At 44.0% G+C, this 17,017-nt stretch overlaps 1 protein-coding gene across 1 annotated transcript in view; it reads right to left on the bottom strand.

Moving 5' to 3' along the window:
* The window catches only part of eno4 (enolase 4), a 57,637-nt gene extending 41,036 nt beyond the window's left edge, over positions 1–16,601 (bottom strand). The window contains 2 exon segments of the mRNA XM_055646924.1: positions 9,060–9,188; positions 15,888–16,601. Coding sequence (XP_055502899.1) covers positions 9,060–9,188; positions 15,888–16,070 — 312 coding nt within the window. The 5' untranslated portion in view covers positions 16,071–16,601.
* Between the last annotated feature and the right edge of the window lie 416 nt (positions 16,602–17,017).

Genomic DNA, 17,017 nt, shown 5'->3' with positions numbered 1-17,017 from the left:
TTGAAAATTCAATTATGCAGTTTATATTGTTTGCTGTTTTACAAACATTCAGCAGTTATTACTAAAATTTGTTTTATTGCAGGCTCTGAATAAATATAATTAAGCTGGAGTTAAGCTTAGTTAAGTAATTAATTCTGGTTCAATATGTGGAAGACAAATTACAGAGGATTTTAATATCTGTATTTTAATATCCTGTAATTTATTATTTTGTCCTTTTCCTTTTCACTTTTAAAATAAATGAGGACAAATCAATAAATGTAGCCATTTTACAAATATTGTGATTTTCATCCTCCATTTATCTTCGATGATCATATTTCAGTTTGTATATAGTAATATTGAGAATTTTTTTATTATAAAAATAATGTGCTAGATATAAGAAATAGCAATTATTAGCCTCAATTTTGAATATGTAACAATGGCAAAACTGCCATCTCTTGTCCTCATTGTACTATGAAACTGATGTCAACTTGCTAGAGGACAGGCTTATACATGTAAATATTTAAATTTAGAAATTATTACCTGCGATGCAAATTACTTTCATTAAAGGTACTAAAATTAGTGATCTGTCAAGATTAACTATTCTCAGACTATTTCAACTATTTTATAGAAACACTAGATCAAGTGCAGACCCGTTGGATCTGCTCCCCCAATGCAATATTCCAGCACTCACCCGTTCCCCCAACGCAACCCGTTTGGCTTTTTGTGAAACTTTGTGGGCACAAATTGAAGAATTTTAATTATATAGAGATATCTATCTGTCTACTATTAAAAGTCTCATCTTGTTTGTCTGTCTGTGATCTCAGGAGATACGCCAAAACGGTACACAAAGCGCGAAATATTTTTGCAGGATCTTACTCGGCTTTTCCCGTAGTCGTTCGTATCAAGTTTCTTCACATTTGATGTTATATTTCACGTTATTGATATTTCAAGGTTAAAAAAAAATCAACTTTCACAGGATGTTTACTGTTAAAATCCTTCCTGCCATCTTCCAACAAACTTCGATACAAAATTGCAATACTGGAACACTCTGTGCTTCCACCAATTTTTCACTGTGGGATATCACAGTCCTCCACCCAACATTTGCAACAATGTTGCCATCATACAACACATTCCAGCTCCTGGCAGGCAGGAGAGGAGGGTGAATTGGTATTGCAACTGGGGAAGTGCAATTGTAATTTTTTTTTTTAGTCCACTGCTGGGGGAGTCAAGGGAGTGCTGGATCTTACGTTCGGTAAAAGGTTGAGTTGGGGGCCCACGCCTCCTGTGGGGGCTACGGGTTAGTGGTGCAATATTGCGTTGGGGAATGAGTTGCATTGGGGGACCAGGTCTTCTCCCGTGTGACAGTTGGTCTAGAATATACTATTAAAAGTCTCGACTTATTTGCCTGTCTGTGATCTCAGGAGCGATGCCAAAACAGTACACGGTAGTGCAAAATCTTTTGCAGAATGTTACTCAGCTTTTTCCTGTGGTAACAAGTTTCTTCACATTTGATGTTATATTTCATGATATTGATATTTAAAGATTTTAAAAAGCCAACTTTAACAAGATTTTTACTGTTAAAATCCTTCCTGCCACATTCCAACAAACTTTGATACAAAGTTGCAATGCAGGAACACTCTGTGCATCCACCATCAGTCCTCCACCCGATAATTGCAACAATGTTGCCATCATAGAACACTTACTCCAGCTCCTGGCAGCAAGTGCTTCAACAGGAGGGGGAAGGTGAATTGGTATTGCAATTGGAAGTGCTGCGGCAAGCAGGGGAAGTCCAATTGGATTTTTTTTAAAGTCCACTGCTGGGGATGGAATCTTACGTTGGGAAACGGGTTGAGTTAGGGAACCACACTGCCTGTGGGGTCAACAGGTGAGTGGTGGAATATTGCACTGGGGAATGGGTTGCATTGGTGGACTCCCGTGTGACTAGGGGGTCCCTGTTGGTCGAGTAAAATATAAAATTCTTAAAGGATTGGATAGGCTTGATGCAGAATTTTTTCCCCCGATGTTGGGGTAGTCCAGAACCAGGGGTCACAGTTTAAGAATAAGGGGTAAGCCATTTAGGACTGAGATGAGGAAAAACCTTTTCACCCAGAGAGTTGTGAAGCTGTGGAATTCACTGTCCGCAGGAAGCAGTGGAGACCAATTCACTGGATGTTTTCAAGAGAGAGTTAGATTTCGCTCTTAGGGATAAAGGAATCAAGGAATATGGGGAAAAAGCAGGAACGGGGTACTGATTTTAGATGATCAACCATGATCATATTGAATGACGGTGCTGGCTCGAAGGGCCGAATGGCCTACTCCCGCACCTATTTTTCTATGTTTCTAAGTGGAATGTCTTTGATAATAGCAAGCTTTATCGCATGACGTGCAAGTCAACTTTTAATAGTCAGCTAAATAACTGCTTAATAACTTCCCCAGCTCAGAAAATGTAATTTTACATGTGTAGATTGTCATTTCCTTGGGTAAATCATTGAAAATTCAAAGAATTTAAAATAATTTCTGATTAATTTTGAAATGTTATCTTCATAATATTTAGCCTCTCCTGAATGTCATGCACATTTTCCAATGTGTTTTAAGATATTATTAAACTTTCCTATCCATGGACCTATCTAAATGTCTTTTAAATGTTGTTATTGTACCTGTCACACACACTTACTTTGGCAGTTCATTCCATATACATACCACACACTGTGTGAAAAAGTTGACCCTCAGCTTTGTTTTAAATATTTCCCTCTCACCTTAAACCGATGACCATCCGACAAAAGAAACACCCTCTGAAATTAACTGTCAAACATCCTGGAAACTCTTTCATTTAGTTTAGAGATACAGCATGGAAACATACCCTTCAGCCCACCCAGCCCACCCGTGCACTAGTTCTATGTTATGCCAGTTTTGTATTCTACACACAAAGGGTAATTTACAGATGCCAATTGATCTATAAACCTGTACATCTTTGAAATGTGCAAAGAAACAGGAGCATCCAGAGCAAACCCAGCATAAAACACATTGAAACATCGACAGATCATGAAAGATACACAAATTTGCTCGTGTTTTATTTATTTTTAATCTATTCAGCCATTCCCCATGGAAGATGAGAAGAACTTTTTTCACACAGAGAGTGGTGATTCTCTGGAACTCTCTGCCACAGAGGGTAGTTGAGGCCAGTTCATTGGCTATATTTAAGAGGGAGTTAGATGTGGCCCTTGTGGCTAAGGGGATCAGGGGGTATGGAGAGAAGGCAGGTACGGGATACTGATGATCAGCCATGATCATATTGAATGGCGGTGCAGGCTCGAAGGGCCGAATGGCCTACTCCTGCACCTAATTTCTATGTTTCTATGTTTTTATGAAGGGGTTCCACATTCCAAAATGATTTGAATTAACAAGACTTAATTTCTGTTATGTTCCATCCCTACCATTGCAGCAAACATCTTCATAACTATCCTCATTGTCAAATCTACCCCATCCCTCTTAAGATCTGACCATCCAGGGCTCGAAATTAACGGTTGCCCGATTGCCAATGGCCACCTAAAGTCCTGCCGGGCAACCTAAAAGCCGTGTCATTTTGCCCAGCTTGGCCCCCCTCTATGTCTCTCTCTGTCACTCCGCCCTCCGGCCGCTCCTCATCCGCCGGCATGGCCTGCCGCCTTGCACATGCTCACCCCTACGGCTAGCACATCCTCGGCTGCCCTGCACATGCGCACTGCCATGGCCTGCATATCCTCCCCCTTCATTTGCGCACAACCACGGCCAGCACATCATTAGCCACCCTGCACATGCGCACTGCCGTGGCCACTGGTCGGCGCCGGGCACTTTCTCCCTCCTTTTGCATTGTGGGAGATCTGTCCGGCATTGATGACTGGTCGCCGCCACCGCTGAAACCCAACGCAGAATCACTCCCTGGAGCTGGAGTAACTCTCTGGAGTAACTCTTGCTTCTTGGTTTCCTGGTCCTCCAAAAATATTCCAAATGGAATTTAAACTGGAGGTGGTGGAGGGTGGACTTAAGCAAAAAAGGGTTGTTGGGTAAAAAAGAGCTACCTTAAATTTCCAACCACTGGCTTCCAAACCAGGGCATTGGAGATGTCCACATTCTTTAGGAAACGGGGGAGAGGGAACCCGTAACTCTGCTCACACTCCCCATCCTCCCACTCGTAGCAAGGGCAGAGACCCCTTGTCCTCCCCTTCCACTCTACCAGTCGTCACATACAACAGATAATCCTCCAACATTGGCCTCATCTTCCCATCTCCTCCCCTTTCAGCTTTCTGCAGGGACCACTCCCCCCGTAACTCCCTAGTCAATTTGTCCCCTCCCACCCTGACATTTTCCCTTGCAACCACAGGAAATGCTACACTAGCCGCTTTACCTCCCCCCTTGACTCCATCCAAGGACTCAAGTAGTCTTTCCAGGTGTGGCAGAGGTTCATCTGCACCTCCTCCAACCTCATCTATTGCATTCGCTGCTCTAGGTGTCAGCTGCTCTTCATCGGTGAGACCAAGCGTAGGCTTGGCGATCGCTTCGCCCAACACCTCCACTCAGTTCGCAATAACCAACCTGATCTCCCAGTGGCTCAGCACTTCAACTCCCCCTCCCATTCCGAATCCGACCTTTCTGTACTGGGCCTCCTCCATGGAAAGAGTGAGGCCCACCGTAAATTGGAGGAGCAGCACCTCATATTTTGCTTGGGTAGTTTACACCCCAGCGGTATGAACATTGACTTCTCCAATTTCAGGTAGTCCATGTTTTCTCCTTCTTCCCCCTCTCCCACAGCCTACTGTCTCCGCCTCTTCCTTTCTTCCTTCCTGCCCCCCACATCAGTCTGAAGAAGGGTCTCGACCCGAAACACCGCCTATTTCCTTCGCTCCATAGATGCTGCCTCACCCGCTGAGTTTCTCCAGCATTTTTTTCTATGCTGGAGAAACTGGGAGATCAGGTTGGTTGCTGAATCAGTGCTGAGTCACTGGGAGATCAGGTTGGTTATTGCGAACTTAGTGGAGGTGTTGTGCAAAACGATCGCCAAGCCGGTCTCACCGAGGTTGATCATATGCTGAATAATCCAACCACATTTTTGTTTGGAAGTGGAAAGAAATAATAGAAATTGCATTCATTGCAACGTGTAAAAAGAGATGAGATACTGTATTGTAATTTTGCTGCATGTCATTGTGGTATATATCATGTCTTGATTGGTGACTATGTTTAGTTTGTGACTTTATTTGAAGCAGAAATAGTATGTGAATGCTTCATTGAGCATAATTCCGAGTGGTAACTACGCACTTCATCCGAGCACATTATTGCGCGCATCATGCAAGCCGTCTAAAATGACCACTTAAACTGTCATTTGGCAACCTAAAAACCTCCTTAAGATTGCCCGGCTGGCAACAGAGAAAAAAAGTTAAGTGAGAGCCCTGCCATCCCAAGTCCCGTCCAAGCTAACCTATTGTTCCCATCATGTTAACTAGAATCTCAAGTTTTTCCTTAGAGCAACATATACTAGTTTGTCAATTAAAAACAAATTATTTTTTCTTTCTTCCTACCAAGCAGGATAGTTTTGTTTTTCCCCACCAAGTACATCCATCTGCCACTTTTATGACCAATCACATCCTATATAACCAGTCTACATCCTGTGTAGTTTAAGGGCTAAGCAAAGATGGGGAAAATAATTAGGAAAATTGGCAGAAAAGTAAGATTTAGGGAAGTAACTTCTGTTAATTCATTCGCTTCTAGTAACTTCTAGTTAATTCATTGGTGTAAATGGTTCAAAGGGGCAGTGTGAATTTAAGTGCAATAATATGTACATTACACCATTTTTAAAAGTCAATGAATGCTATTCTCGAGGTATTAATTAATGCTGTGTGAATGGAACCGTGACACTAGAATTGATGAGTATTTGGCAAAAGGCAGAGTGCCTTTCCTGTTTTGCTGCAGTTAATCTTCTACATGCACTTTCCTCTAGACTTGTTCTTGTACAGCTTCTTAGAGGTGCATGTCATAAAGTAGTTGGTCAGGATTTTGCTGGAGGCAATTTCTGAAAAAAATAATCAAATCGATTGCTCTCCATTGTACCTACCCTTGAAATAGCCAACTTAATAAAAAAACAGAAAATGACTTTCTCTTCCTATAATAGCCACGATTGTGCAAAAAAATATTGTTTTATATTTGGGTATACAGCTTACTATATAGAAATGCATTTTCAATTAATTTGAAAGGGTGCTGATTTAGGGTTACAGTTACAAAATGATATATAAACTAAGCACTTGAAAATAATTTCACAGTCCAGGATTCTGCTTTATCTAGTTTTTTTCATGTTATTGTTAACAATAATGATAAGATACATACTCAAATCTTTTCAGATGTACACCTGAAAACCTTGTGAAAGAAATTACAGCTGCCATGTTTTGGTGATAATTATTTACTATAGAGACTACAATTTATAAGCGTCAAAGTGGAAAATGGCTATACACTGACTGACCACAGGAAACCAAACCAGTTGATAAATATAATAATTAATTTGATAGGGAATGCTTTGTTTCACTAGGCACGTGATGACTTGGCAAAAAAACTATGTGATATGTATTAAATTACTTGCAATTATGACTCTAAATTGGCAAGTGTTTAAGGGAAAGAATAAATGCATTGAAGTTGGTTGGTTGCACCAAATAACCAATATGGTAGTAGCAGTGATTCGTATCCTGCTTCCAAAATACACTTATACAAATTCAAATGTTAATGTGTACTCGAAAAAGAGTATTAAGAGAGTAGCAACTATATTGCAAGTCTAGGTCTGGTGACCAAGGATAACATTCAAGCCATTCATCTCATCAACATCATCAACATTCAAGAATAATACAGGGTATTTTTACAAAACGGCTTTTCTTCTAAAATCATATGGTTTATGCCTTGATGTTTCAAAATGTTCTGCACATACTCTTTTATTCCATTAATACAGGATGAAGTGTTAGGTATTACTGCAATATAGAATCTTTGAGAGCAAATGGTAAGTTAAATTGCACTGTCAACAATCCCACCACAAAAGTACATAATTGATTATATAGCATTCTACGATGTCATGAGGTTGTCAAAGATGATGAACATATGCAGGTTTTTCTTTATGTTGTATAACTGGTTTTCAAGTTGCACAAACTCCGAATTGTCAATGGGGGATTGCAAAATAAAGAATGTGAAAACTGAGCAAAAATATAAAAGTGAATGAATTTTGTTAAAGTTAAATAAAATTAGCAAAAGAAATAGAGAGGGAGAATGTGTCTAGGTTGAGAACAAGAGAAACAGTGGTTAGAGTCATAGAGTCATAGCATGGAAACAAGCTCTTCAGCCCAACTTGCAATACCAATACCAATAACATTTATTTGTCATTTGAACCTCACATGAGGTTCAAACGAAATTTGGTTTCTGCAGCCATACAAGGAAAGAACCAAGACACACACCAACACATTTTACACAAACATCCATCACAGTGAATCTCCTCCTAACTGTGATGGAAGGCAAAGTCTTGTCTCTCCCCTGCTCTCCGTTCTTCTCCCGATGTCAAAGTCAAAGCCAAAGCCCCCGGCGGGCGCTAGCAAGTCCGCGGCCATTTAAAGCCACGCCGGGCGATGTAAGGCCCTGTTCCGGGTATTGATGTTGGAGCCCCCGGCGAGAGCTAGCAAGCCCGCGGCCACTTAAGCCGTGCCGGGCGATGTAAGGCCCCGCTCCAGGTCACTCTCAACCCCGCAATTCGAGCAGGAGAAGTCGCCGTTGCCGGTGCCCCGCAAAGTAGTCTCCCACCGGGGACCCGCGAGCTCCCGGTGTCACCATCCACCGAAGTCGGGTCGCAGTAGCGCGCCACCGCAGCTCTCCACGCTCCGAAGCCGGCCAGCTTCACGATGGTAGGTTAGCAGCTCCGCCGGCTCCGTGTCTTGAGCCCCCAGGTCGTTCTGGTTGGAGGCCGCTCCACGCTGCTAGGCCCCAACGGCAACGGAGACCCGACAAGGAAAAGGTCGGGTCCCCGTGCAGGGAAGGGATTTAAAAGTTTCCCCTCCCCACCCCCCACCCCCCACACATACACATTTAAAAGCCCACTACAAACTATACCCTCAACGGGACAAAAGAATAACAAAAAACACAGACAGCAGAGGCCGCTGCGACGTCGGTCGCGCCGCCCACCCTGTACAGTGATTAGAGTCATAGAGTCATAGCGTAGAAACAAGCTCTTCAGCCCAACACCAACCAACATGTCCCATCTACACCAATCCCATCTGTTTGCGTTTGACCCATATCCCTCCTATCCATGTTACTGTGAATAAATGTGAATAAAATGTGAATAAAAAGCATTCAAGCCTATACTGTGTTGATAGTGGTCAGAGGATCGTTTATGGCCTGGTTCTGCATTGGAGAAAGGCGAGTCATCGGAACTTGATTGAGAGAGGGGTTGGAGAACAACTATCAGAGCTATGTTCTATTATGGTGGGTTTAGGCATTAGAGATCATACAATCACCCTGCCAGCGGCCCTGGTATGCTGGGCTGGATATGACAAATGAATAGACAAAAGTGGTTGCAGAGTGACATTGGAGACAGGGAGACTGTATGGGGTTGCATGAAGAAAAGTATCAGGGAGTTATGCTACAGGGAGATAGACATAGATACACTGAGGCCTCTGCCATGCTATATGCTGTGGTTGTGTTTGGGCACTGTGGAGTATATTGACTGAGGATGTTAAGTGCTGTCCTTGAATGGTAACTGTCCATGTACTTGGTAATGCTGTGTTAGGATCAGGAATGAACATTTCAGTCATGTTGCCCTCTTTAAATCAGAGACGCGTTGACGCAGTTTGAGATAATCTATGTCAAAATGAATTGTGAAATGGGAGCAAATTTCATGGATAAAGGATCATTAAAAAACACACTCCAATCCTGAGCTATGAAGATCGCACAATATTATGAAAGTTCACAAAGTAATCTTTGTTGATATTCTATATAAAAACATATTACAAGCAATTGTGTATATCAGTAATATATCATTATCACAGATAAATTTAGAACATCCAAATGAAAATAAATATTGATACCTTCTCAAAATTCTTTATAGTACATAATACCTCCACCTCTATTGTTGATTGGCCATTCGTATCCAGTATTTCTCTTCCAATAATTCTGCTAATTGCAGCTGGCTTTGCAAAGCTAGCAAAATAGTTTGCCTATATATATATATATATATATAAAAAAATAAAAAATATGTTTTTAGATCTACCAGTCCAAAATAGAAAAACCTTTGCTAATCTTAGTCATGCCGATAATTCAATACACAGGTTATCTCTGCATTAACCAAAGGTAATTTTAATATCTTTAAAAATATTAATCATTTCAACTGTAAGAATTGTTACACTTTTGTAAGAGTGAACCATAGTTCAATGTTAGAAATTGTGGAACTAATTATATAGACTGTGGCATTTCAAAATGTTTGTGCTGTCATTGTGAAATGGCTGGTTGATATCAATGGTGCTTATTTAAAGCATTACACTGAATTATTTGCATATTAGCACAGTCACCTAACTGTTTTTGTTATTGGTCTTTCTCCAATAAATTAACAAATGGAATGCGTGAACGGACCAATTTAAAAACAAATTTCAAACAATTCATAACATTAAAAATTTGTAATTATAACAAAATCAAATTGGGGAATGTAACCAGAATTATTTCTTCCAACAAAAAAGCATTTTCAATTAAATTCCAGGCTGAACAACAAATATTATAAATGACACAATTATCTTAATACAGGTAGAAGTATCACAATGCTCCCTTCCCAAACCAACAATCTAATTTCTCTTTATCAACACCAATTCATGCTTGGGAGTTGTTCTTCATACAATATCCACATTAGTACATATATATTGAGATCAAAGAATTGTGAACATTCACAAGTCTGGACCCCTCCTTTGCTCCTTTTGTTCCAACCTTCGATTCTCAGGTAAATGTTTCAGATTGTTCAAAGTCTCATGCTGGAACAGCTGCAGCTTTTAATGTGAAATCCTCCTTTCCCATCACCCATCACCACACCAACACAAAATCATTTTTGCCACTCACATAAATTGTTTTAAATTGCTTTACTATTGTCCAAACCTACTGTAAATTATAGTCAACAAATCCAGTGTCAAATTTGTGATCTCCAACAGATATGTGAAAACATTTTCATGTTTTAGGGTATTAGAAACATAGAAAATAGGCTCAGGAGTAGGCCATTCGGCCCTTCGAGCCTGCACTGCCATTCAATATGATCATGGCTGTATCCTGTACCTGCCTTCTCTCCATACCCCCTGATCCCTTTGGCCACAAGGGCCACATCTAACTCCCTCTTAAATATAGCCAATGAACTGCCCTCAACTACCTTCTGTGGCAGAGAATTCCACAGATTCACCACTCTCTGTGTGAAAAATGTTTTTCTCATCTCGGTCCTAAAAGACTTTCCCCTTATCCTTAAACTGTGACACCTTGTTCTGGACTTCTCTAATATCGGGAACAATCTTCCTGCATCTAGCTGTATTACTGTGACCTGCATCTAGCTGTATTTCTGTGACCTGCAATCACTGGTAAAGATATTGCATCAGTATTTGGTAATATGTTGACAATATAACAGATTTAAGGGTCTTAAAAAATCTGGTTAATGAAAGGAATTAGACTCCACATTGAACTCCCAATAGTAACGTGACATGTAGCTTGCATCCTGACTGAATTCCAAAGGGCTCCACTAGTTGGTACCAAAGGTGAAGTAAGATTAGTCTTGGAGAACACCTACAGTTCCACTAACATTTAATAACTCCCCGTCTGAGGCTGCTAAATAATATTCCATATGAGGCATGCATTTCCTCAGGGCTGAAAGCTGCAGGTGTGATCTTGACTTGTGGGAAGAGGGATTCAGGTATGCGTGAAAACTACTGAGTCAGGAAGATGTTGGTTATTTTGATTTCCAACTTGGTGTCATAAATTAACAAAGTGTAAGTATCCAAAGCCTATATAGGATTAGACAAAAAGAGTTATTGATTTTATGGAGGTGTGAGACTATGATCGTTCGTGGCTGCCACTCCTGTACAATGTCTTTGTTAGTTGTGTGTTATTTGCCATCAAATGGGATGGCCTTCATCTGCTTTTTCAAGTATTTCTGAAAATGTTGCAGTAATTCTCAGAGGTAATAGCACTCCTGATAGCATAATCTGGAAATCGAATATATGCTGCACCACTATCAAATCTGGGTGACCAAATGGGAAATTAGTGTGTACTCCTAGCACCACATTATAACTCTGCATAAATAAGAGGGAGAGCTTGAGGGAATGGACAAGAAAATACAGGAGGGTAATGCTGTCCTTATTCTAGTGAGTTCCAACTTGATTTGAGATGAAATGCTCTCAAAATAGGTAAAAGAACAATTAAAACTGCATTGATTGATAAAAATACATCTATTGATGCTCCTGAACACATCATCAGTGATGTAACCCGGGGTCATTGGGTGTTTCGGGTCTTTCAACATCAGACACCCTCACCCAGGTTTTAAGTATTTCTTAGTATTTTTATGTGGGGGAGGTGGGTAAGGGGGGAACCGTTTCCCAGTCACTTCCTGGCGAGGATGGGACTATGCTTTGAATCACAACTTCGCCCCCCCCCCACCCCCCCCCGCGCACTGCCTACCAACTGGATTGGCGCAGCCTTTCCTGCCGAAGACCGGCCAGAGCTTCATCAGCGACAAAGCACTGATTTACCATCATGGAGCGGGCGATGCCTTACCTGGAATCGCCGTTTGAAGCTCCGGAGTGTTGGGCCTGCAGCTTCAACATCGTGGAGCTGTGATTTGCGTAGCTCCCAGTGGCGGGCGGCGCTGACTTCAACATCGCGGAGTCCTGGGTTCCCTTTGCCGAGGGCCGCCAGCATGAATCTCCACCCAGCTAGGCCTGTGGACTTCGGGAGCCGCGATCTCCGGTAAGAAGTGGCCGATTCGGAAGTCCAAGCCGCTGAGAATGTTCTTCCATTACAACGTCGCAGTTCCATCATACCGGCGAGCGGGCCTCAACATCGGGTCGCCCATAATGGCGACTGTGGGGAGGCTCGGGAGGCCCTGACCACGGATGAACAACAAAGAGGAGGATCACTGAACTTTGTTGCCTTCCCTCACAGTTGGAAACTTTGTTCCCACTGTGTGGGGATGTTTATGTGAAAGCCTGTGGTGTGTTGTGTTCTGTTTTATTAGTTTGGCTATATGGTGACCCAAATTTCACTGTGCCTATTGGTGCATGTGACAATAAATGTCTCTTGAATCTTGAATCTCTCAATAAATGTCTCTTGAATCTTGAATCTCTCTTGAACCTGGTCATGATGCCAGGTGTACCGGCGCTGCCCAAGAGCCTTTGGGCAGCAGCTCAGGATGTGTTCCAACGTCCCCTTGCCTGTGCATTGCAGGCAATCCGGAGATTCTGCTTTGCCCCGGATGAAGAGGTTCGATGGGCTGGGCAGGACATCGTACACTGCCTAGACCAGGAACTTGATACGTTGTGGTTCAGCCTGCCAGAGCTCAATCCATGTGACTTTTCGGTCCATGGCCTGCTCCCATCTTGTCCAGGCCCCATGCTGCCTCAAGCCAACCGCTCTGGTAGACCTCTCCTCCTCCACCGCTGCCCTTAGTTCCTCCTGAACCAGCTGCGCCTCTCCTTCCCCTTGGCCTTGTCAAACTGGGGAATTGGGAAGGTTCCCAGACCGGCTCTTCCCCGAGTCACTGCTCCCACCAGGACTCTGTGGCGAATCCGAGACTGCTTGCAGCACGGCTTCGCCGGCTCTCCACTTCCTCCCAGTTTTCACCTCCACCCCTGCCTGAGCCACCTTGGGGTTGCTGGAATCCCTGTACAGCATCACCTCTCTGGCCTGAGTCACCTTAAACACCTCCTCCAGGGACTTCAGAGGCAGCTGAAGCTTGGTGCTATTTCCGTATGCTAACACTGGGCAGTCCCAGCCAGTACCTGAGGAAGCTGCTGACTTTCTTCTCCAATCTCTCTACGATGGAGATTGGGACTTCGTAGACAAGCAGTGGCCAGAGTATCCTTGGCAGGATACCATACTGGTAAATCCATGCCTTGAACTTGCCGGGAAGCCCCGACCAGCCCACGGCTCTCAACCAGCTCTCCAGCTCTTCACAGGTTACCTGGACTGATGCTCTATCCGTCAGGCTGCTGTTAAACACCTTGCCAAGACTTCACTGGCCTTTCGGAGACAGTTAGGGTTGGTGTCCCTTCGATATTAAAGCAGAACCTGTCCATGACTTTGCCCTTGTTCAGCACCAGTTACCTTGATTTTCCTGGCTTAAACCTCATCCTTGCCCATCCAATCAGTTTCTCCAACCCCTGCAGGATCCACCTGTCTCCTGGCACTAACTCTGTGGTGGTAGTCAGGTCGTCCATGATGGCTCTGATTGGTGGATGGCGCACTGCTGACTTGGTCCGAGGGCCCCGGCACTCTGACTCAGCAGACTTGACGATCATATTCATCGCCAAGGCACAAAGGATCACAGAGATGGAACAGCCTGTGATGATCCCAACCTCCAGTCTCTGTCACTCTGATGTTACTGACTCTGCTGAGACTCTCATGCTGAACTGGTTGTAATAGTCCAGGCTGAGATCTGCCACTTTGCCCGGCACATGATGCTTGGCCATGACTGTCTGGATCAGCTTGTGTGGGATGGAGCCGTAGGCGTTGTCCAGGTCAAGCCAGAGCACTGTCAGGTCTCCCTTGCTCTCCCTGGCTTCTCTGATGAGCTGGGTCACCACTCCCGTGTGCTGGGACACTCCAGATAAGCCTCCCTTTTGCACTGATCTGTCGATGTAGCCATTGCGGGATAGGAAGTTGGTTAGCCGCCTCGCTACTATAGAAACATAGAAACATAGAAATTAGGTGCAGGAGTAGGCCATTCGGCCCTTCGAGCCTGCACCGCCATTCAATATGATCATGGCTGATCATCCAACTCAGTATCCCGTACCTGCCTTCTCTCCATACCCCCTGATCCCCTTAGCCACAAGGGCCACATCTAACTCCCTCTTAAATATAGCCAATGAACTGGCCTCAACTACCCTCTGTGGCAGAGAGTTCCAGAGATTCACCACTCTCTGCGTGAAAAAAGTTCTTCTCATCTCGGTTTTAAAGGATTTCCCCTTTATCCTTAAGCTGTGACCCCTTGTCCTGGACTTCCCTAACATCGGGAACAATCTTCCTGCAGTCTTCCTATGCTGAAGAAGATCTTGCCTTCAACGCTTAGCAATATATAATGGATATAAAATCAGTTTTTCATGCTTCTGAACTCTTGTATATTCATTTCAAAGGGCTTCTTCTTGCCAATGTTTAAAATTCAGACTTAAGTTCAAGGCTGATTATTAGGACACAAAATGGTTACAGGGAGGTTGTAGGGAGGAACTGTAGATGCTGGTTTACACCAAAGATAGACACAAAATGCTGGAGTAGCTCAGCGGGACAGGCAGCATTTCTGAAGAGAAGGAATGGGTGATGTTTCGGGTTGGGACCCTTCCTCAGATTTAGTCTGAGTTACTCCAGCATTTTGAGTCAATCTTCATTACAGTGAGGGCTCTGCCTTATGGGTCTGCCCCACTTAGGCAACTTTTTAGGCGACTACAAGAGACTATGCTGTCGCCACATGTTCGCGGGTGTTTGTTGGGGAGTCGCCTTCATGGTCGTGAGTAGTGCCCTCAGACTCACGGCATTCTGGTCGCCGCTAATTTTTCAACATGGTGAAAAATTAGTGGCGACCAGAATTTTTACGCCATGGAAAGTAGCGAAAATTCTCGTGAAGTAATTGCAGTGGTAGTGGGTCGCCAGGAGGTCGTAGGTTGTTGCCGTTGGTGACCGGTGAATTTCATTGGCTCATTGGGAAAAAAACCCATAAACAGCAGTGTCAGTATCAAGGATAACCGACCAGTAATGTTAATGTCCGCCGAGCTTCGCAGCCGTGTATCTCTGGCTTCTTAAAAGTTAAGAAAATTCAGACTTAAGTGACCCTTCCCGTGCACTGTGCTTTCACCAACTATATTACAGCGCCAATCTTCCTGTTCATTGTGGTGTGTGTCTGTATCACATTGGCTTTGCACCGTGTGAATTTCACTAAGACAGTGCTCCCCCCGCTTGCCCTGTTCCCTGCCTGCATAACTGGCTGGTGAAGGAAGCAATGTGCATATGTGTGTGTGTGTTCCACTCTGACAGTCGCCGTTCCAGTTGCCGATTTTTCAGCGACCTGCTATGATTTGACAGTCGCCTGAAAAATCACCTAATTGGATCAGGCCCATAACACTGACCTGCCAATGGGTCATCATAGAATGCAATCAGCCTAACTGGCTCCTCTCACAACCACTTCCCCAATCCTATTTTTTTCAGATTATCTTCCCTCTCCACTCTGGTCCTGATGCTGGGTTTCATCCCCAAATGTCAACAGTTCCTTTGCTTTTCTTCCCCCACCCCATCCTCTGGACTCACTGCCTTCCTCCAACAGCCCAGATGGTCTGCGGCTTCAGATGCCAACAGCTGCAATCTCTTCTGTCTCCAGTTATCAAAGATCTTCTTGATTTAACATACTTCAGGAATCTTACCAATAATCTATACATGCTGAGAGACTGCACGCTTTCAGCCAGTGGGTGCATTAAACCTGACCTTTGCCAAGCCGTACCCAGACTTTTGGGATTTACACTATCAAGTTCAGAAGGAGGGAACAAATGGCAAGTAGGACAAATGTGGATACAACCTGGCCTGCTGAGTATTCTCTGGTTTATTTTATTTCGGTTTTTTTAAAATGGAGCATATATAGTATTTTGCATTTGAAAAAGTTTGCATCTTCCCTCCCTACCCTTTCTGCGACATACCAGATGGCCGTACATATCGTCGGGTTTCTCGTAGAACATGGTGTTGAGCACTTGCTGCATCCTCTGCGGCACCGCGTTGCTCCGGTAATACTCGGCCGCGCGTTGCTTCAGTTGGTAGAAATCGCGAGGCTCCAGGGAGCTGCTGTGGCGGCCGTTAACGGCCTGGCCTCCGCTCACAGACATCGCTCACCCTCCCCGAAGTCCAACGGGTCCTCACCCTGGGGTGGGGGGGATACAATAACACACAAACGTCGGCCCTTCTTCGCTTCTGTCGCTGTTCCACGAAGCTGGTCCTTTTGGGGCCTGCAGAGTCTGCGTCAACTCCGCTCGCTTGCCCTCCGGTTGCCGGGCGACCAGGCGGTCGTGAACCCGCGCCAGGAGACAACGGCGACGCGGCAACGAGCGCCGCAGGAGAGAACTGGCGCCCAGGTCAGCTCGTAGTATGGGGCTATCATGTTACATTTTGTCCAGGACTGGGTGAAAGCCTCAAGGGGGATCTAATTTAATTTTTGCAAAAAAAATCCCGGAGTATCTCAGCGGATCAGGCAGCCTCTGTGGAGGAGGCAACCTCCAACATGTGGGTCGGCTCTGCATTGTAGGACTGAAAGGCTGCCAACGTGCGAGTTAGTGGTGCTGTCATTTAGGTAACAGATCAAACCAAAAATCAAACCTCCATCGTCTTGGATGGTTGTAAGAGATTCCATGAACTGCTGGAATAACAGCGCTGGATTGTGCAGGATAACATTTATGTTCAGCACAACGTTTATCCTTAGTCTAACATTACCAAATATAGACACAAGTAACTGCAGACACTGGCATTTTGAGCAAAAAACACAAAGTTTGGAATAACTCGGGTCAGGCAACATCTCTGGAAAACATGGATCGACAATGTTTTGGGAGGGAACCCTTCTTCAGACTGGTTATAGGGGGGGGGGGGTGCACGTAAAGTAATCAGATCAAAGGGCTTGACACACGAGTAGCTCAATCCTTCTGGAGTACAAGGCAGCTCATGGCATGCACTAGTAACACATGAAACACGTACGTTCTTACCTGTTAGAAACTGCCAAAATGGGCAATTTTTACACTGTAAAATATTGTGGAAATAGGGGTAATCGTGAGAGAAAACTGCC

Source organism: Leucoraja erinacea, chromosome 15 (assembly GCF_028641065.1).
Source record: "Leucoraja erinacea ecotype New England chromosome 15, Leri_hhj_1, whole genome shotgun sequence".
Classification (NCBI taxonomy): domain Eukaryota; kingdom Metazoa; phylum Chordata; class Chondrichthyes; order Rajiformes; family Rajidae; genus Leucoraja; species Leucoraja erinaceus.
Note: the sequence above shows the minus strand (reverse complement) of the source record. Positions and strands in the feature narration are given on the sequence as shown.